The sequence below is a fragment of the Cupressus sempervirens genome, chromosome 10 (assembly GCF_028749045.1).
Source record: "Cupressus sempervirens isolate cs-2001-9-10 chromosome 10, ASM2874904v1, whole genome shotgun sequence".
Taxonomy (NCBI): domain Eukaryota; kingdom Viridiplantae; phylum Streptophyta; class Pinopsida; order Cupressales; family Cupressaceae; genus Cupressus; species Cupressus sempervirens.
This window is the reverse complement of record NC_143127.1, coordinates 588869257-588893181: the sequence shown is the minus strand read 5'-3', so window position 1 is coordinate 588893181 and position 23925 is coordinate 588869257. Positions and strand designations below refer to the sequence as shown.

At 35.0% G+C, this 23925-nt stretch overlaps 1 protein-coding gene across 2 annotated transcripts in view; it reads left to right on the top strand.

Annotated features, from left to right (window-relative positions):
• The window catches only part of LOC149535246 (uncharacterized), an 83265-nt gene extending 59652 nt beyond the window's left edge, over positions 1–23613 (top strand). For both annotated transcript variants that reach the window (XM_089804716.1, XM_089804717.1), the window contains exon 5: positions 23250–23613. In XM_089804716.1, coding sequence (XP_089660842.1) covers positions 23250–23333 — 84 coding nt within the window. In that variant the 3' untranslated portion in view covers positions 23334–23613. The remainder of the gene's footprint in view (positions 1–23249) is intronic.
• Positions 23614–23925: the final 312 nt, after the last annotated feature.

Genomic DNA, 23925 nt, shown 5'->3' with positions numbered 1-23925 from the left:
TGTCTATTTTTCCTTTAACCCATTCCCAAAATTCTCTCAAGTCAGGATCAACAGAGAATGGGATCACCACCTACCTCACTAAGGACCCATTTGTTTGCTGGATTAGAGTGGAATTAGGATTTTCAAATCTCAGAATTGAGATTTTCGATGTTTGTGTTAAAAAACGAAAGCAAAATAAGGATTTGCTAATTCTTATTTACCCTTAAACCAATATTTGAATTTTCCACCTAAATAGGTGGAATTGGAAAATGAAGTCCAATTCCACTTAAATGGGAATTGAAAGTAAATATTAATTAAAAAATATTTCAAATCCGCCTCTAGTCCTATCACTTGTCATTAGCAAATGGTTTCATTATCCCAATTTCATTCTCGTTAGGGTGGATATCGTAGATTTCTAGCTCTTTGATCTTTTAACCTTAGATTCTGATCTATCAATCTGAAAAATGGTGTTGACAATAGGGTGGTGATCTGAGAGTGTATGGGATGACGTGGATACTAACACCATTGGATTCCTTGAAATTGAAGCTCTCCTTATTCACGTAGAATCTATTCAATCTAGAATATATCATCTTGTCTCCATATTGAAAATTAGACCAAGTATGCCAAATACCCTTAAAGTTTGCTTTGTTTCTAGCAAGGGGGTCAAACTGCTAATCAACTTGAACCAGTAGAACTTTTCATTACCCTTCCATTCAAATTTAGATCCCCCATATTTGTCTTGAGGACCCTTAATCATGTTCAAATCTCTTCCTATAATCTAGGGAATGCTTTTCAAGCTACACATCTATTCTTTCACTGTGCTCAGTTAATGCATACACATTGCCCACACCTATCTTTGAGCCATCGATTTGGAGGGTGGTCCAAACCATTTTGTTGCATGGAGTGCAACCCCAACCAAAAATATATTGGCTCTATTTTGGGCCTACCAGAATGGCAACACCACCCCTTCCTTTAAGATGCTTTGTATAGAAAAACCTAGCATCTTTCCAAATGCATTTCAGATTGATATCTAAAGTGAATTCCACAACCTTAACCTTTTGTAGGAGAAGAATGTCAATATCTTTTTGCATCCTAAGAAACATTTTAATGACATACTCTCCTGTGCAGGGATTCTAGACCCCTGACATTTGATGAAGAGTATTTAATCTATAAATAACCTCAAGAGTTTGCGTCCATGAGAGCTCTAAAGCTCTTAAAGCAATTGGGGAGTTGTTGTTTAAGGCACTTGGGAACTTTCACATTGGAGGCAGGGTCTGGGGGCCTTCCTCTCTTCCTCTTAGTATTTTTGTCAGCATCATCCTTAGTTAAGGGATTAGTTGCATCTTTTTCTCCTCCCTAGTGGATCTTGGTCTCCTTTTCTTCTTTTGGGCCTCAAATAGATTGGAGCCTTCCACCTCAACATGGGTAGACAATTTAGTCAATTGACTTATCTCTCCTTCTAACCCCTCACTTCCAGAGTTCTCACAATGGATCTCATTTGGTCCTCGCCTTTGGGTAGAGACGGTGTCAAGAGAGACAATGGAACCTACATCGGGGAGACGATGGTGCATCTTGGGGAGTGGGGGGGTGGGGGGTGGGGCGCGGGGAGCAGGGATGATGACCGATGAATAATTACATAAGTTATCCTCATTGATATAAGCATTCTTTAGGGCATTGAGACTACCAAGGAATACAAAACCATCAACCTGTTTACATTTCTTCTCAACCAACTCCCCTACGTGAACCATGACCTCCCCAAGTCATCACAACTCTTGGCCTCACCCTTACTCAAAGGAGGGGATGGAATGACAGGAACCTTTCTTTCATTCCATCCTCTTTCTTTTATATATTTCTCACTTCTCCTCCGATCAATATTGTTTGTCGATATGGATGAATTTTGTCATGTTCCACTTGCGATGGCACATAGGATTGTACCTTTAATTTGATGCCTTTCATATAAAAAGGTTTGGAGGCGTTGAGTATTTACATCATTAACCAATGAAGCCAATCACACGAAAGTGTCAATACTGTCAGATAGGAACAAGCAAGAAAACATGAATTGAGCTTTCCAAATAAAGGGAAAATAAAAATAGTTTCATAAAAATTTACTTTCTGAAATTAAAAAAATCTCGATTCATCTAGTACATAACTTTCTTTCTTGATTCAATTCATTTGGTAAATTACTGTCTAAAATTAAAAAAATCTCGATTCATCTAGTACAAAACTTTCTTCCATGACTTTCTTTCATGATTCAATTCATTGGTAAATTACTATCTGAAATTAAAAGTTAGTATCTTTCTTTGACATGACTTTCTTCCAAATAGTCTCGTCGTGTTAGAATGGCAGTTTACCATTATGTGAGATAGAATACGATGTCCGTCCTTACATCTGTTTTGATTATTTTTCCCCTCGAAGAGGTGACGAGATATTAATTCCTCCCACCACGTCGAGTGGTTTTAGGCAGTGCTTATTTACTGCACATGACCTTATTGTTATCATTAGAAAATAGTTTTGTGGATCATTTGCATATTTATTAGGCATCGAGACTCTGTTAATGCAAAACAAGCATGGAAAATTTTGGTAGAGACTATTGGTGACGGTTGTGGAAATACACGTATTGACTATATTCGGTAAAAGTTTTTAATATATTTTAAACAAATTGATTTTGTGCAGACCTTGCAATCATGGCTTGTTTCTCATTGTTGTCCATACCCAACTTTCACCTTTCATTCTCGCATGGTGGCTACAATGCTATTTATGTTCTGAAGCTTCTATTTTCACAGGTGAAGACAATCTTTAGTGGGATCAGTACCCCACGTCCTTAACCACCTCCTCGATCTGTCTTAGGCAATAAAATGGTTGGGTATGCCACTTAATATTTCCTCTGCTCAATGACCGTCATTGGTTTACGTGGCTTGTCTGTTCATACCATGAAATTCACAATGTTGCTTAAGAATAATTATTGCGAATCTCCTTTTGGATGGTGTCGCTCATCAAGTTTTGTGTCATGGGTTATTGATTGGTCCAAACTCTCAGTGATGCCCTTGTCTTGTTCCTCCAATATTATTTCGATCTCCTTCCTCTCCGATCATTCGTAGTGTTTGGTGGTTGCTTTACAGTGTCTTCTTTAAACGTGGAAGATCATCTCTCCCCTACTTTTACACCACAAGCCTTAACATCTATTCAACGCAATTGAATTTGCAATCGTGTGCGAAGGGTGTGTGTAATATGTGTTCTCGATAATAGGAGAGATATGGACTGTACACAACTTTGAAACAAAATGTTTCCATATTGAATATTCTATGCTTTTCCAGGCTACAACAAAATTGTTGAACCACCTAGCCCTGTTAACTATCATCACATGACGACTTCAAATTATTTGATTAATGCTACAACTTTACAACATAGAATTTGTCAAAGATAGAACATCTAGTTTGTAAAGACTTTCCTCTCATGGTAAATGTTAACATGAATACACAACATACATCGCCCACTCTCGAGAGTTTTATTAGCACCGATAGATTTAATTTACAACACAAGTTTCTCCAAAACACACAACAGTGGATTCAAGATATCCCCATAGTCGTAGTAGTTTTCATTTCATGATCACACATCATAGGCAAGAATCTTTCTGCTTCGATACCATGGTATTTTATGAGGATTGCTTGCAGATGTAATAACACTGCCTTCTTGGTATGTGCGTTCCAAGTGCAGTGATCTCTCTTTATATTGTGGATGAGATATGGATAGGCACGTCCCTTCATGGGATATGTCTATTCATTAATATTTAATTAATATAATAGTTTATTATTTAACTACACACAAATATAAATTTATATCACATATATATAACTTCAGTTTAGTCTCACGAGTTTATCCAACTGAAGCTAGAAAACATTAATAGTCCAAAACTGATGTTTGAGAATCACTTTTTAGCACTTATGTTTTACAAGAAAAATAAAAAGATCTTTTTGAATCATCCGAATATGGGTAAAGTGAAACCCTAGTTTATTACTCTATACATCATGAAGCAAGTCATTCAAGAAAGCCCTGAAAGGCAACTTTGGAAGTTCTTGAGATGCAAGAAAGACAATGGTTTCTTTTAATCTACATTCTTAGATTCTATAACAATTGACATTTGGAAATTAGGTTTGATGATAAAACCATTGGTAGGAAGGGCCTTACCTGTATTTCTTGTATCTTGTGCATTGGAGACTCCATTGGGGGTCTAGTGGATGAACATGGCACTGTTTGGGATCTTCTGCTCATTCTTGACTACCTCTTTCAAAGTTTGTGCCCTAGATTGGACCACCACATGATTTCTCGGGTTAGGTTAAAAATGATTTCTTCCTAGTTATGCCCCCAACCACTCTCGACTCTTGATTAATTTGTGCTTTTTGCCCATGTTTGGGTGATTTGGAACCCATATACCCACCAAAGGCAAGTAACTGATGTTGCAGTTAATGGGTACAATTTTGAGGATGAACTTCCATCCATAGGGAAGGCCTCCTAAACTTTGCATACAAGTTGTAGAGCCCCTAATAGAAAAAAAATGATTTTCCCCCTCTATCATCTATTTGTATTTTTTTTGAATGTGAATAACCTCATTTGTTCAACTCCCATGAGATCTATATATGCATTATAATTTTTGCCACTGTGGTGAATTGCTATTTTGTTTCATTCAATATTTTCTAGTGTCTGTGTGGTGGTTGGCCAAGTTAAGGAGAAAGAAATGCACCCTGAGGTTTCATTGTGTGTTCTCTTAAACATGTTAAATTATGTTATGAACTTATTTTGGTCCTCTATCTCCTGCTATGGAGGCACAAGGTTTTCTACTTTCCATTCTTCTACTCCCCAACTCTTAATTTACCTCTTTTCACTCTTGATGAGTTTACATGTAATAACAAAATTTCCACCATTTATTCTAGATGTGGTCTCATCAGCAGTAATGAGTTAGGGACATGTCATGGTCATTCTACATTCAACTAGTAAAACTAAATAGATTGAAAGACACTTTCCTCCATCTTCATTAATGTGTTCATCTAGCTTCTATAGCTGAGTCAAATACATCAAGGTTAATGTTCTTGCCACAAGTAGTTTGTTGCACTGCCCTAAGAGATGTGATCGCACTCAAGGTTTTGTCTTCCTCTTTCTCAGAGCTTTTTTATTCTCTATAGTGATTTCTGTGTGCAATAAGCCACAAAAACAAACCCTAGAATTTCAATAGGATTTCAAAAGTGGAAAGTTTTCCCAAACAATCCAATTCCTAAATCCAACCACCATTGAGGGTCTTAGTTAGGACCAGCAAATGAATCCATTCATATATCATCACCATTTTCACTTAACAGTTCTAGTCTTTCATTTACAATTAGGTTATACCAAAGTAACGTGACTCAGATTGGACTCAGACTCGGCAAGGGTAACTTGACTCGTGACCCGGCTTGGACTCGGAAATGACTCGGCGGTGACTCGCCAAAGTGAAAAAACCTTGAAATTTTGAGATTTTTTAGGATTTAAAGTGTTGGAGTTGATAAAATCCAACTCCGAAGACGCCCAAGATCACCTGCATGCAAATAACCTGTCAAAGGGAAGCCAAGGAAGGAAGAGCGTGGAGCTAGGGAAAAACCCTAAACGAACATGAGAGAGAAGAAGATATTGCAACACAAGAAAATATGTATTTACAATATGCAAGAAGTGATAATGTTTGTGAAAATACAATAAGGGAGCCCGAATATAAAGAGCTCCAGGAATCTCCTAGAAGAAGCTAGAAGATGCTAGGAGATAAAGTGTGACAACTAAGCATACATCCACATGAGGTGGAAAGTCCTCAAACAAGGTGAGAGGATAAGTATGACTTAGGAGAGAACAAACTCCTGTATTGTCAACAACTTATAACAAACTCCTAGAACAACTAATAAATGAAATGCATTTACCTAAGTAAGCTTAAGTAAATAGAATAAATAATTAATAATTAATTAATTATTTACTCTAACATAAAGAACATTCCATGCACCCATTATTGAATAAAGCTTAAAGACACAATAACATCATTAAATAGAAGATAATTTGATCATAATGCACATACTTAAAGTTAAAAGTCAAACATACATTGATTACATAAGTACAATACTACAAAGGTAAATTGCTAAATACTATATTACTAGTAATTAAAGTTTAAACAGTAGCTGAAGGAAATATTATAAAAGTAAAACATAGAATCATATATAAAATGATAAATTCATGCAACCCATCAAAATGTATATGTATTATGTACTAGCTTATATATACTTATATATATATAAAATGCCAAGAGTCATCCTTCTCGAGGCACCTATTTTAATTTAAATCGTAATGGTTTTTTTGTGTTAGATATGATTTGAATTAAAATAGGTGCCTCGAGAAGGATCACTCCACGCATATGGCAGATATGATAATAATTTTTATTTAAAAAATATATATATATTCTAATTTTTTATTTTTGATAAAATTAGTATCGATTTATTTGTTTATTTTTATGGTTAGGGTTAGGATTAGGGTTAGAGTAAGAGTTAGGGTTAGGGTTAGGATTAGGGTTAGGAGTATAGTTGCAGTCAGGGTCAATGTTAAGGTTATGGTTAGAAGTAGAGATACAGTTAGGATTAGGGTCATGATTATGATTAGAGTTAGAGTTAAAATATTAATTTATTAATTTAAAAAATTAATTTACATATATATATATTTATATATAAGTATTTTTCTAATTATATATATATATTTTTAAGTTAATAATGATTTATTTGTTTATTTTATGGTTAGGGTTAGGATTAGGGTTAGAGTAGAGTTGGAGTTAGCGTGAATGTTAGGGTTAGGGTTAGAATTAGAGATAGAGTTAGGATTAGGGTCAGGATTATGATTAGCATTAGAGTTAAAAACAGGGTTAGATTTGGGGTTACAATCAAGGTTAGGGTTATTAATAGGGTTAGAGCTGGGGTTAGAGTTAGAGTTAGAATTAGTGCTAGAGTTAGGGTAAGAATTAGGGTTAGGGTTAGAGTTAGAATTAGAGTTAGGGTCAGAGTTAGAATTACAATCAAGGTTAGTGTTAGAGGCATTATTCTCATAGTACAAATATTTAGATAAAGTAAAATGACAAAATTATATCTCATAGTAAAATTATATAGATTAAATAAAATGAGAATTATATCTCATGGTACAATTATTTAGATAAAGTAAAATGACAAAATTGAAAGATCTGAATTCACTACATGGAGAACATTTCTCCATAATGATGTAAGTACATGACATATTCTTCAGAGATATAATTTCTATTGCGGCCTTCATTTGTTAATTTATCATTGTACACTTCTTTCATCATGGATGGAAACGCATCTAATTTTGCAGATGCATTACGAACAAATCTCGCAATATCTTCCATGTCAATAATGTCAACTTCTCGTACATCATCAATTGCCAGAGCTGCATTCTCAAGAGCTATGAGCATAGTTATACAGGACTCTTTAATTATGCGCTTGCAGCTATCAAACTCTGTCTCAATAAAATGGTTCGAGCCTGTGGAAGCTGTTGGGCTCATGTCAGCTATCCTTGACTCTCTGTTAGCAGGTGCCATTGCTAAAAGAAAATATGATATATATTTAAAATTAGAATCATGTGAATAATAGTTAATTTGAGGGATATAAATTTGAAATCAAAATGTTTTGCATAACATAATAAGTTAAGTAACATTATGAAGTGTAGCTCGTATATCAATGTAAAAACCATATTACATTGAAAAATGAAATGAAATTTAGTGTATGGAAACATAACATTATAATGACCATTCATATACATTAAAGAATAAGAAAACATAATTTTGTAGCATCTAGTACCAATGTATTGTTTGAAAGTAATAAAGCACAAATTTGACATTAAAAAGAAGAACAATTAATTATGAACTATTACATCATTGATGTTCAAGGCTTCTCAATCTTATTTCCTCTGCCTTCCTAATTGAAAGTTGCTTCCCGCTTTTCATTTTTTCATAGCGGTCATATGTAAATGGTGGCATTATTCTTAATCCTTCAATAGACTTTACACAAGAAATAGCCACAAATGTTAATCCAGCTCTTTCCTTTGGACCTATATCAATTGTTGCTTTTTGAAGAGTTAGTCCCTGTGATTTGTGAATTGTCAATGCCCATGCCAATCTTAATGGTAGTTGGAAGGTACTTCCCCTCTGTAATGGTGCTATAGGAACTACTTTTGGATGGTGGTCATCAAATGGTATTCCAGAATAATTATCAAATTCAACAGTGACATAGGCTGGTGGTTCAGGAGGATTGGTTCCAGGTCTATACACAATTTTTCGAATATATCCTAAAGCTCCATTGACAAGGCCAGCTTCTATCCAAAGATTTGTAGTCAACATGACCCTGAAATCTTTACTGATTAATAACTCTAGATCAAGTTCATCAGTTGAACCATCTTGAACTATGTTACCATTTCGTGTCTTAGTTGCAAGACTACGTGCAACAGGATACCCCAAAGAGTGCAACATTCTCCTATTGTGATTGTGGACATTATCATTGGTTGAGAACAAATGTACTTCTTTGTTAAAGCCATCATTTGTTGGAGCATCAAGCTGTACAGGGATCCTCATCATAAGAAGATTCCAATCATCTATCTTAGGATTGGCATCTCTCAAATTTGTTAGGAGCTCACGAAATCTTTCTTGATCTTTGTCCTGACCATCTTGCCTAAATATTTTATCTAATGTAACTATTGTTTTGAATTCTTGCCACAATAATTTTGCTCTCCTTTGGCTAGCATATGCTGGTTTATCACTGACTGGAGGTAATTGACCAAGATCACCAACCAAAATAATAGATAGACCTGAAAGAAAGAAAATAAAGGTTGAAAAAAGTATTAGGAATACTACATATGGGTTGCAATATGTATAAATATTAGTTCACAACAATAGAGTTAACTACAACAAAAGCTTTACCTGCATAACTTCTGTCAGCATTTTCTAGGAATGCTTGTTTGAGACAGGAATCAATATTTTCTAGCAAGTTTTGACCAATGAAACTCATTTCATCAATCAAAATATATCTAATGTGAGCCATTTCTTCTTGAAAACTTGTAAGTCGTGTCCCCTCCAATTGAGTAAAATCTTTTATTGGTATTCGTAGTTTTGAATGAATTGTTGAAGCTCCTATATTGAAAGCTGCTACTCCAGTCGGTGCAAGTAATAGAAGTGGAGAAGGATTTGGCATTGCAACCATACAAAGAGATTGACTGATGGCACCAATTAGATAAGATTTTCCTGTTCCTGCAGTTCCTTGAATTATCATACATAGAGGGTTCCCCACCTGATTGCTATGGTAATGTGTCATAATAATGTCAATGGCCTTTTGTTGCTTTCCAGTAAGAGTTGAAAAGTTGATGCATTGTGGAATGTCATCATACATGAGACATCCATGCTTCTTCATTTCATCAATGAAGTTGATAGCTGCAACAATATTGTCTTCACATTGATATCCAATAGACTAGTTTGTATTCCTATCAATATCCCTTCTTCCCAACATGTCTATTTCAGAAACTTGCATATGTTGACCATGATGCAACCTGGATATGATTTCCCATTCATGCTCTGTAGTATTCTCTTGAGCATGTACAATATCTTCTATATCTGAGTCGCTTGCAACTTCATCATTTTCTGTTGGTTCTACTCGGCGAACATGCCAAGGAGTATAATGGAGTGACTCCCAATTGGCCACTATAGTAGCATCACTATCACCAATGTCCCTTTCAATGTCACGAAAAGGTTTGTAGAGCAACAATTCTGATGAACAAAATTCAACCCATTTGTTGGAGTCCCACAGAGGAATCGATACAAACCTTGGAAAAACTCTAACTATAGCTGCTATTTCTCTTGGCCCCCATTTGTTATCTCCTCTTTTTTTAGGATTGTAAATCCAAGATCTTGCTGCATCAATTAATGTTATACCTTCCATACAAAGGGGTCTTGATTTATAACCTTGTATAAAAGATTTTGTATGATCTTCCTCATTATTCTCTATATTAATTGTTACAGGCTTGAAAACTTCACGTGAAACATTTAGATTAACAAACTTTCTGCTACACTCCACCAGTGGAAGCTCTAACAACATATGACATGTTTCCTGAGCTCCAATGTCTCTTTCTATAACTGTTTCTGTGAGAAGCTTTCTGTATGCCCTTGTTGCAAGATCATCCGGATTTTCCAAGTTTGATAAACGCATCAACATTTGATGATATGTTTCAAAACTTCTTTAAGCTTTTGAAGCATACTTTGCAATATAGTTGATAACTACATGTCTAGAAAGTACGGGTTGCCAATCAACATTAGCTCTCCAGAGCTGCAAGATGTGTCAATTATGTGTGTTAACTCTCTCATCATTTCTTGCTGGCTCAAATTATTTTTCACCGGTTTCTGCATCCTCATATAATCTAGACCCACCCAAATTGACTGGCCAAGGAGCATTATACCTGGGAGTGATAAAGTTATAAGTTTGTAATGATGCACCTAAATAGTTTATGTATTATATGGACAAAAAAAATTTAATTCACACAACAATTACCTACAAACCATTCTTCCTCTCTTTTTACGTAAGCATGCACCCTCCTTGCAGACAGTGTGTCTTTCGACACAGTTCAATATCTCTTCATAGTCTTGATCAATATCCATCTGTGCTAGTTGTGCAGTATCTTTGAGAGATGGATGTTGACTAAAATGTTGAAAAGCCTAAAAATAGTTGTAGACATTATCGTTAGTTATTAATAATTTTTTTGCTTAAATAAAGTTTTAAGAATCATAACATAGTGAGATATGGCATCATATAATTGAAAACATACCTGTATATTTCTTTGCTGCACATCATGTCTAGGATTCCATGCATGAATAATAGAATGAAAATATCTTTCAGCACTTTTCCTCTCTTCCTCATTTGCCCAATCAATAGTGTCCATATTTGGTGCTCCTTCCAACCATAGGAATCCATGCACATGAGGTGAACCTCGGTGTTGCCACTCATATCTACACCAAAATTCTTTTACTTTCATACCCTTTTGAAGTATTTCTTTTCTAAACATTGTATGTCTGAGATGCATGTAATGTGCAACAATGTGAGGATAGTCAATGATATTTTGTCTTCTCCATTTTTGAGCCTCCCGTGGATCACTTGGCGGTGTCCCGGGCATTAATGCATGTAAATCAGGCCACTGCATGTCTGCTGCACTTAATGTGAAAAAAATTGTTGGAGTTCCTACTTGGTCAAGCAAGTCTATCAATTCACCTTTGCATTTAGCCCAATACGACCTTGTGCCTCGTAGATTTGTTCCAAACCTCATCAATCTATCAGCCAAATTACTACATGGCATAGTCTCCATATGTTCACGTAACTCATTGATTGTAATTGGCAATTCTTGTAAATTCCTTTTTACAAATACATTTGATGAACTTTGCGCACGATGTCGCATTATCATGTTTGTCATAAAATACCTGAACCGTGGAAGTTTACCAAAACGATGATCCCTATACCGAATCAAATGCTTAGCGAATTCATGAAGATAAACTCGCTTTATTCTTGGTTCTAACCAATCACATCTTCCATCAGGAAACAATGTTGGAAAAGCCATATCCAACAATCCCGACGTAACATATTCATTGATAGGAGATGCACCTATAGCTGGCCATTCAATTAATTGAGATGGAATTGAATCAGGATTGTTCACCCATGCATGAATTAATTCCATTTCTCTTTGAGCATTGGGTGGTCGAGAGGCCATAGATGTAGTATGCTCAAGTATATTACCTTCATCTACCTCCATGAGTGGACCAACAAAAATTACCTCATTTGCATCAGAATCAAACTCCATCTGCACTGTCTTCAACCTATTAAAAATATTATCATTAGAATTTTGAGTCAACTCATTGAGAGCACCTTCATCGATTGTAACATCTGCATAAAAGGGGTCATTTTCTATTTTGTACCTTAATGCTCTATACACACGGTCCTTATTTACAGTAAAGTTATAACTAGTGCCACGTTGATCCCGTCTACAGACAATAATTATGGGCAACTTGTCAATTGAATGTGGTAAAACTTTGGACACTTCTTCTACATGTTGGGGAAAACATATAGTGTGTCCCTTGTACTTATATTGACCACCAGTTGCATGTGTAACTTGAAGTATAGGACTAACACGTGCAATCAACATCTCTTCAACTTGGGTCAAATTTGCAACCACTTGTGGCTGAGATCCAGGATCCATATAGTTTAGAGAAGAAAATCTATGAATACCTGTCTCTTGTCGACACCTGTTACATATAGGACCTTCAGAAGTACGATAAACTTTCATAAAAAGATATGATTCTTGACAAACATGACACATATTTGGAGTCTTCAAACTATCTAGTTCATGTCTAAACTGCATCTGAAATCTTCTAAATTCACTATCAAGAAGACCATTTGGGTTTGCAACATTTTCCATAGTTCCTTCAACACCATCATTCATTCTCAAACAATTTTCATGCTGTGGGGTTGCAGGAACTCTTTCTACTGAGCTAGAATTTCTATGTTCAATGTCTAATTGAATATTTCCATTACATTGTTGGTTGTAACTTTCAATTCCTTGGGCATCATTTACTTGATGGTCATGTTCTGGTTCATTTTGAAGGAGGATTTGTGGACTATTTCGACGCCATCTATTTCTTTCTACATTTCTTCCATCTCTATGTTGGATTTCCAATTCTTCCACTGTTTCTTGAGCCCTTCTCCTAGCACGTCTCTCTCTATCAACTTGGTTACGCATTGTCCTTTGTTCCTCTGTTTGAGCTTCTGTCATTTGTTCTCTTTGACGTCTACGATAGTCTCTTTAGTATCGTCTATTATATTCTCTTTGGTATTCTATTCTGTGTTCCTCTGATTGAAAGTTCAACCTCGGTCTCACCATAGCTAATTATATTTAAAAAATGAGTTAAGTTAGCAAAATAAATGAAAAATGTGATTTTTTTTGTGAAGTAATGCATTATAATATAAAGTAAATAATTATGTTAAATAAATGTATGTATGTAGGTCATGTTTATATTTAAACATGGACTTAAATAATATAAATTAAATATGGAGTTAAATATGACTACAGAAAATTTGATTTTCAATAAATCATTTTAAGATATTTGTAAACAAATTATACAACAATATAAAAAGACTAATGGGTTATCTAACATTAATTATTTAGTAATTTAAAAAAAAAAAAGTTAGTATAACATTAACAAAACACAAACTAACATTACTATCAAATAAAGGAGCTTTTCAAATTATCCTTTCTACCTTTGTGAACCCCTCTTTCTAGGATATATTATATGTATTCCCTAAAAAGATAATTAATCTATTTTTCATTTAAAAAAATACAAGAAATTAGTATGACATAAACGTAAATTAAAAATACAATAAAAAATCTAACATTATATTAAGAAAGAATTTATTAACATTAATATAATATAAATATGGCGGCATTGCCATGCATATGTAAAATTCAAAAATGTAAGCTAACATTTTAATTAAAACTAATAATATATTAACATTAATATATTATGTTTGATATGGCGGCATTGCCTTCCATATATAAAAATTAAAAAACTTAAACTAACTTTAATTTATACACATTATATTCTAAGCAAGTTGGAAAGTTGTGAACTATTAAAACTTCGTTACCAAAGTAGTGATATTGTGGAATCTAAATTTTAAGTCAACTTAGATAATGAAACAAATATTAAATATTAAATATTTTAGATAAAGTGGCAACATTTATATAATATAAATATGGCGGCATTGCCATCCATATTTAAAATTAGAAAATGTAAACTAACATTTTAATAAAAATAACAAAAGTTAGTATAACATTAACTTATAGTAAAAATAAAATGAAAGGACACATTTTATTATGAGAGAATATATTAGCATTAATATGGCGGCATTGCCATCCATATGTAAAATTAGAAAATGTAAGCTAACATTTTAATTAAAATATAATAATATATCAACATTAATATATTATATTTGATATGGCGGCATTGCCTTCCATATATAAAATTTAAAAAATACATTTTTACAAATTTTAAAAAATGGTAAACTTATTATTAACACCTACATAAAAACAAACATGGAAATATAACAACTCCATTAAAATATCACCAACAAAGTATTTCAATACCTCTCTAAATATATTATTACAAATATCTGTATAATTTAATATTTTTAAAAAATAAATTAGTTGAATAAATTAAAGCTTTATAAACAATTATTCTCGTTAGACAAATATTTACACCTTCAAAAACAAAGAGAAATCAAAATTTAAGATAAATTTAAATTAAAAACAAATCCAATACCAACAGAAAGGAAACTTTTATAAACAGGAATTTTCCTCATAAATAAACCCGTTACAGCAACTATGAGTCCCTATTATATATTGAATGTGGACATGCAAGATCATTCTCTGGGCAGGCAAAATGGCATAAATCGGCAGATTATCATTCTCTGTGCAGGCAAAATGGCATAAATCAGCAGATTTAAAATGAAGCATGTGCCGATTTATACGGGAAATGCAAGGATATTTTGTAGTTTTATTTTTGTTTTCAATTGTTTTAGCAGCAAAAAATTCAGTACAAAGAACACCTGGTAAACAGCAGGCCATTAAAATTTTAAGATCCGAGTATCAATTGTATGCTAATTGACAAAACCTTCCAAGCGGCTAATTAGATACTCATTGAGTATAAATTCTTAAATTTGATTTAGGCTCACAACTTCAGGCAAACAACATATACTCATCAAGTATATATCCTCCAATTTGTTTCACCTAATCCCAAGATCGATAAAAATTTAGACGGGAAATCCAAGGAAATTTTATAGTTTTATTTTGTTTTCAATGGTTTTAGCAGTACAAAATTTAGTACAAAGAACACCTGTTAAGGACGGATTTCCTGCACCTACCGCTGGCATCGAGAGCTACTGGGATGTTTTCACATAGGAAAATTCAATTTCATCAAAGGGATCACATATGCTTACTGGCCTAACGAAATTTGACATTAGGAAATAAAGAGATCACATATGCTGATTAAAAAGTGAAAAATGATTAATTCTCACAACTTATGTACATACCTTGATCGAATCCACTCCACACAAATTCAAGTGCTTCTAATAGCAAATACTCTGCTCGCCCAGAAAATACTCCGCAAATACTTTGCTCGCCCACCAAATACTCCGCTCCGCTTGATCAGATGTTCAGTAAAAAGGAGCTCAGGGCACGTATAAATAGAAGAATTTGTTATCGTTCCACTTCCAAAAACTGAAACGTATGACAGACTGGTCTTTAATTTTTGCATGGCATGATATTTGAAATGATTCTAATACCATTTTGATTGCCAGTTACAAATTTGAAACGATTCCGACAGGTGGTGATGAATATTTAATTTAAATCGTTTGTAACTCCTGTGAAATCTTTTTTCCTTACACGGGAATATTCGTCGGCATATTATTGTGTTGGCTCCTCTTGCTCCCATTGTATATGCCTCTCGGCATAATTATGAAATCCAACACATCAAGATTCAATGAATCAATGGTCATCATCAAATTTTCCAAATTCTGATCATTTATTAAGCTAAACAAAAAGTTAAAACAAGACTATAGCTATGGCTCCTAGTCGGAGTCGTCATCATCATCATCATCATCCTCATCATCATTGTCATCATCATCCTCATCCTCATCCTGAACCTCAACCTCAAGCTCAGTATAATCTATAAAATGCCTCTTAGTAAGGCGTCTAAGGTAGGTCTTGGATGATTGATTAGCCATAGCATCAGCCTGTGAGGTGCCACTAGGATCAACTGCAGTCTCTGGCTTTGCCAATGCCTGTGAGGTGCCACTAGGATCGACTGTACTCTCTGGCTTTGCCAATGCTTGTGAGGTGCCACTAGGAACAACTGAAGCTCTCTGGTCCTCTGTTGCCATAGCCACAGTCTCAGCTTAGCCCTCTCTATCTACCTGGTCAACCCACTGTAGGTCCTCATCATCAAAAACAGGATTAGTAACCTCAGTGATCCACTCAGACTCTGGAGCAACTTCCTCTAGAGTAATCGGAGAGCTGTCAGTATCCAAAATCTCCCTGGTCCTAATGCGCAGGTTGTAATGCAAAAAGACTAGCCTATTCATTTTCTCCACAGGCAACATGTTATGCCTCTTCAAGTGGATGTGCTCGAACATGCTCCAGTTGCATTCACATCCAGAAGTGCTACTTGGCTGGCTCAAAATGCGAATGGCGATTTGCTGAAGGTTTTTGGTTGAAGGCCCAAACATTTGCCACCATCTATCTGAATTTTGAAAAAAGAAAAAGAAAAAAATATTAGTCTCATTTCAAAATTTGAACTTTAAACTTAAAGTTTAAAGCTAGAAATTTAGAAACTAGATTGTATAAGGCTTAAGCTGCAATTTTTACCTGGCTGCAATTTTGTACGCTCTTCTTTGCAAATTTGACTTGAAAAAAATGGGCCCTGATGCATTATTATAGGCATCCATCTCAAGCAATATATCTGTGGCATTAGTGGCCATCTTCGATATCACAGTGTATAGGCCACTAAGAACCTCCTCATCTGCCTTGAAATCTTCACGGAAATGGTATGCCGGATTGAGGTAATGGGCTGCTGCGTGGATGGGCTTATGAAGCTGATTTTGCCATCTCCTATCAATTATGTCCCAAATAGGGCCATAGTTTTCCTCAACTCCTACATATTTGGCCTTAATAGCCTCCTTGACCCTATCCATGCCCTCATAAATGTAGCCCACAGAGGGCTTCTCGCCATCAACAACTCGTAGGAGGGCTACAAGGGGCTCAGTGATCTACAAAACAATTAAACAAAAAAAAAATTTAGTGAATGATGAAACTTTGCAAAGTTGCACAATGAAAATAAAACAAAAATATGTATGAGATAAATTAATTTATAAAATTTTAAGACTTAAGCTTTTAAAATTTAAATTACCTCCATAATCTTTGAGCATGGCTCCCAAAAACCTTCATCATCATAAATGCATTTTGTTGCATCTATCCCTGCAGGGCTGGTGGCAAAGGAGGAACTCCATTTTGAACCAACAAACATGCACCTCAAAGCTAACCTTGAACTCAACAAGGATTTTAGTGTGATAAAATTAGAGGCAAATCTTGTGTACCAAGACGAGCCAACTCCTTTCCTTTCATGTATTGCCTCATAGTGCTGAGGACCAAGGCATGGTTATAGATGAACTTACAAAGATTTTTGGCCTTGGTAACACATGATTTCACCTATACAGGCTTGCCAATATCCTCTAACATGAGGTCGATGCAATGGGCCACACATGGAATCCAAAAGATTTTTGGGTGTCTCTCCATCAAAAGTTTTCCTACAACAATTTTGAATTAGTTCGTAAACAATGAAAAATTTTGATGTATTAAAAAACTTTTAATTTTCAAGATTTAATGAAAAACTAAAACAAATTTTTTAGAAGTAGAACTTAGAAAGTTAGAAGTTAAAATTTTACCTGCAGCAACATAATTAGTTGCATTATCAGTCACCACTTGGACAACATTCTCTTCCCCCACCTCCCTTATGACTTCCTCAATAGCCTCACATAAAAATTTTGCATGTTTCACATGTGAGGAAGCATCTATAGACCTCAAAGACATGGTGGATCCTGAAAGTGAAAATTAAACAAAATAATTATCATTCAAGAATCAATAGTCAGTAAAACAAAATTTTCATTATTCAATAATACATTAAATTTTAGACTTCAAGAAGTAAAGGATGATGAATTACCTCCGCTAGAAACAAGAAAATTTAGGAGGGTCCTATTCCTCCTATCTGTCCATCCATCCGTCATAACGGTACACCCCTTTTGGCTCCAAATCTTTTTATAGTCCTCCAACTCAAGTTTCATCTCCTCAACCATATCTAGTAAGAGGGGGCCACTCAACTCATCTTCAGTGGGGGCTTTGAACCCCGCACCACAGATGGAAATTGCATCAATCATCCCCTACCAATAAGGAGTCCTATTACATTTATAAAAACATTTTAATTAGCATATTTCAAATTTTCAACATTAACTTAAAAGTATAAAATTGAATTTAAATTTTAAAACTTAAAACTTAAAAGTTTAAAACATAAAACAATCAAATATAAATGAAGTTGAAGTACTTGGCTACTATAAATGGAATGTTGCAAAAAAACCAAAACTTGCAAATTGCTCTTATTCCAGCTTCATGTATCTCCCTATTCCAACCCAAGCTCTCAAGTGAGGGTTGTGCATCAGGAGTGGAACGCAGTACAAAAAAATTGTCCAACCTAGATTTTCTGACTCTAGGACGAAAGGTAAAGCCAATACTACTAGAAGGGGCAGTAGCCGCAGCATGACTAGCAGTGCAAGGAATAGATGTAGAAGAAGTACGACTAGCAAAAGTACTTGGACAATAGGGGGGAAGGGAAGAACCTTCTCCAACACAACCTACTGACTCAGAAACATTTCCAGATGAGCGTGGAAGGGAACTAGAACCAATCTAAGCTAACTCTTCTAATTTTTTAAAATAAAATTCCTTTTCTTGTTCATATTTTTCCAAGGCTACATAACAAAAACGTTGAGCCTCAATAGTTGCAGCTCTACAAGGCTCAGTATCATGACCACCTATGCCAGCAATATGGTATTTCAATCTATTTATCCCCCCACTATTAATGGTTTGCAAAATAGGCATTTTGTTTGAGTTCTAGTTTTATTCGGAAAGTCTATGGTGAACTTCCAACGCTCATCTTTTTTATTGCCTTTAGAGAGCTTGGGTTTTTAACCTCCAGGAGCCGTTATGAGTAAGAAAAAACGTAAAGGTTGCTGCAATAAGACATTTTAGACCAAATATTACCATTTAAGCATTGTATTTTATAAAGATCTAAAGTAAAAAAAAAACTCATAAACAAACACCACAGATGGAAATTGCATCAATCATCCCCTACCAATAAGGAGTCCTATTACATTTATAAAAACATTTTAATTAGCATATTTCAAATTTTCAACATCAACTTAAAAGTATAAAATTGAATTTAAATTTTAAAACTTAAAACTTAAAAGTTTAAAACATAAAACAATCAAATATAAATGAAGTTGAAGTACTTGGCTACTATAAATGGAATGTTGCAAAAAAACCAAAACTTGCAAATTGCTCTTATTCCAGCTTCATGTATCTCCCTATTCCAACCCAAGCTCTCAAGTGAGGGTTGTGCATCAGGAGTGGAACGCAGTACAAAAAAATTGTCCAACCTAGATTTTCTGACTCTAGGACGAAAGGTAAAGCCAATACTACTAGAAGGGGCAGTAGCCGCAACATGACTAGCAGTGCAAGGAATAGATGTAGAAGAAGTACGACTAGCAAAAGTACTTGGACAATAGGGGGGAAGGGAAGAACCTTCTCCAACACAACCTACTGACTCAGAAACATTTCCAGATGAGCGTGGAAGGGAACTAGAACCAATCTAAGCTAACTCTTCTAATTTTTTAAAATAAAATTCCTTTTCTTGTTCATATTTTTCCAAGGCTACATAACAAAAACGTTGAGCCTCAATAGTTGCAGCTCTACAAGGCTCAGTATCATGACCACCTATGCCAGCAATATGGTATTTCAATCTATTTATCCCCCCACTATTAATGGTTTGCAAAATAGGCATTTTGTTTGAGTTCTAGTTTTATTCGGAAAGTCTATGGTGAACTTCCAACGCTCATCTTTTTTATTGCCTTTAGAGAGCTTGGGTTTTTAACCTCCAGGAGCCGTTATGAGTAAGAAAAAACGTAAAGGTTGCTGCAATAAGACATTTTAGACCAAATATTACCATTTAAGCATTGTATTTTATAAAGATCTAAAGTAAAAAAAAAACTCATAAACAAACAAAAAAAATTCATCCAAAAAACCCATAAGCATAGAGAAAAAGATTATCAAAATCTAAAAAATCAACTTTTACCTCTTTCAAATGCTTTGGAAAGTGTTGAGAAGAGCTCCTATAAACTCCTTAATGATCTAAATGCAAGCTCCAATGTCACAAATGCAAGCTTTTCTCCTCTTCCTTTCAGCTGGTTGCAAAACAAAGACTCTCTATTTCTCTTCTACCTCTCTCTCTCTTTCTTCTTCTCACAATAGAGTGTTATGGAAGCCCTTTTTGGGTTATAAGAGTGAGTAAGAAGGAAAAAAACATTAAAAAAGTATGAAAAAATTATTATTTTAAGCCACCTGATTTCATGCTGCCGTGGCCGAGTCAAGATGCCCGAGTCAGGCAAGTCACCACGTGACTTGCGAGTCAGGTGAGTCACGCAACTTGACTCGCCGCTCGCGAGTCATGGGTCAATATGACTCGGTTAGGTGGTCGTGGCTCGCTGACTCGCATGACACCCATGACTCGCGGCGAGTCACATTACTCTGGGTTATACTGTTCAGAAGTTCCTTTCCGACCCTTTCAAGCTATGCCATTTGATATCAACAGGTTGGTTGTTTCCAAAGGCAGACTACAATGTACAGTCTATGGCTAGATATAGTCTAACAACGAATTATTCAACTCTCTCTTGCCATAACTTTAGAGTGGGGTCAGGCTTAACAGTCCAAGGACTTATTTCCACCTATGTATGTATGTACCATAGGACTCGGAATCGGCACAGACTCAGCAAGGCTGACCTGACTCAATACTCGGCAAAAACTAGGTCTCTGAGAAGTTTTGCCTAGGCTGAGCTTTTGGAGAGACCTGGGCTCCTAGGACTTGGCCAGGGTCACTCAACTTGGAACTCATGAGGACTTGGAGAGTCTTGGATAGTTCGGGAACTATAGTATGTACATTTACACAAACACATGCATAGTGTGTATGTATGTGCATGCATAGATATGTACATAATACATATATACATGCATGGTATGTATATACATACACGGTATGTATATACATACACATGCACATACATTTGTACATACTGACTAACACATTCTAGATAAGCAGAACTGAATATCTAGTTCCATAGGCTGACGCAGCTTCCGACCAATAGCATTATGAGGATAATTAATCCAGCATGTGCGAGTATAACAAACCTATTCATGATTATACTGCTCATAGAATACAGAGCAGATAATATAAGCCAATGACTACTATTCCAAGCATCTTTCATTGAAGTCAGTGTATAAGAAAGTTGCACACACGTAAAAGATGACATGACAGTAGCTTTTGTCCATATGGCTAGAGTATGTCTTTTAGTGCTAAACCAGATTCCCTTACAAACTGCCCAGTTTTATTCAGTAACAGATTTCCATCTCATGTGTCTGAATAGACCACAAACACCCAACTAAACTGGAAATACTGAGCTATGATAGAGTTGATTCTATAATTGACAATACTGGTTTAAGGAATATCCTAATCCCTTCTTTTTGGCCAATCAACTTATTAATATGCTACATATATTATGATTTTGATGCTCACATAAGGTATTGTTTCCATTTAAGTCAGTTTACAATTCAAAATCTCATACAGGAAAGTATTCGCTGGTTCCTCTGAATATAGCAGAGATAAGCAGAGCAGCTGTACAAGACAGCTACCCTAACCACTTATACATGTAAGCTACGAGCCTAAATCTCGTTGATCAATGGATGTAGTATTTTATATCATCCATCTTGAGGCACAGGTAACTGCTATTACATAGGCTGCATGGTACCAATGCAATTATTTCCAATATGTCTTCAATAAAGAAACTAATATTAGCCTCTGTAAGGCTATAGTACAGAATATCAAGCTACCATTTTGAGCCCAAAGCTCTTAGGGTAGATGCTAACCCATTCTCAATTCTTCAGCAATTAGCGAGGGAAATTGCGAATTTACCTTGAACTGTCAAGTTAGACTAGTTGACTTAATTACTAGGTCTTTCAAGCATTACATCCCTCTCATAATGGCCAACGGATTTCCATTTCCCTAAAATACAAAATCACCCATGCAACATCCGTCTCAAACAAGGATTAATACAACTACTTCACCTATGGATCTAACAAGTGCTTCTATCTTTGATACCAAATAAAATGAAGGGAACAATGCAAGTAAAAGTAGACCCATACAAATTGCAGTAATGTGACAACTAAGAGATAACACACAAGGTATACCTTGGAAAAGTTTTTAGGAAAACCCCAATCTCCAAAGCCCACTCAACGTATTAATCTCAATAACAGGATTACAATACAGTGTGTCTCCTGGTGTCAATTCACCAGCTTGGCTTCAAACTGAACTCACTATTCAATAAGATGCTCCTTGCCCTTGTTACTCCAATCCATGTGCATCTAGTTATAGACACATGACTATGGGACACTATTAAGTGATCTTACAAAATGTTAAGGTCTGTTTCTGCTGTCTAGTTAATGTTGAGTTTTATGAATGTAAATAACAAAATATCTGGGTCTTCCACAAACATTTTGTAAATGGCTGCATTCTATAAATCTTTTGTGGCCTATGTCCCCAAATGATTTTTGTGGATATAAATATATAAATTCCTTTTACCTATAACTAAAAAAGGACAAATAAAAATCATTACTTAATAAAAGTAGCGTTTATTTAAAATATTTTGGGAATGAAACAAAGGGATTTCTAAATAGGTAGAAACAATTAATTGTTTAAATTTATGACAAATATACTGACAAATGAATTTATCCTGTTGGATCTTGAATAATATTTGAAATTGCAGCTGTTAAAAGGTTGCTGCACAATAGTATCTCAGGGATGCAAAGCCCCATAAATTTAACACTTTGTCTAATGTCATCACAGGGGCTACCTATTCTCTGAACCCATCCTAAAGGGAAAAACAAAAACAGTTTATTGGAAGTCTCTGCATTGGGTATTCTATCAAAATCGTTTTTCTGTAATCGCTTGTGCAACACCCTCATTTTGTCTTGCCAAGAACAACTCAAAAAACAATCTGTTATCATTGCAGGGCCCATATATTATTAGCCATATCCAAGAATCAGCTCCCCAGCTAGGGTTTTCAAAAGAAATTTAATTAAGCTTAAAAATTTATATCCAAATATTTCCCCTGATTGTTGGACGAACTTCAGTAGTCAACATTTTACTGTATTTATTATTCTTAAAATTTGCTCTCTAAAAATAAATTTTCATGATGATTGTGGAATGCTTTAACAAACCATGGCATATTAATTGTCTATGTATGACATGAATGCAGGTTTCAATTGATTCAATCAAAGCTGAAAATGGGCTTACTGATGACATGATTTATGCTGGAGACAAACTTATCATACCTTCCTAGGATTCTAGTTGGAGTTGACAGTTTTCAAACTTTGTAGAACTCATCTGCTGTATCTATGGGATGTATTTCGAGGTCATGGGATTGAAATTAAATAGTACATGTTCATCAATACATTTGGTCTATAAAAATGTTGATTCATTGATTGTCAGTCATCTGGACTTAATAATTTTCAGAGTTCTATGATAGAGGGATCTTTATCATTACCCAGATTTGTGCACGAATGTTGTAGAAAATTTGCCGGATTCGAATCAATTGTGAGATCTGTGTCTTTTATTTTGAACTCCTTTATTAGTCCCTGTAAATAGGCAGGGAACTAATGTTCCTAGTGTGGGTCACAAAAATTAATTTTTATGGTTAAAACTAGAAAATTTCCAAAGTTCAAAATACATATTATTTTTTAATTAATTTTTTACTCATAATTTCTTATTTATGATTGGCTAATAAGAGTTTTGGCAGGGGTAAAATTTATTTTTTAGTTAAAAAATTAGAGAAATTAAGCTCTCGAATTCTCCATGAGGTTCCAGTTCACCTTGTCACTCAACCACCTCTTGCCTAGGAGCCAGTTCAACTCTTCAAAACCCTCTCCAGATTC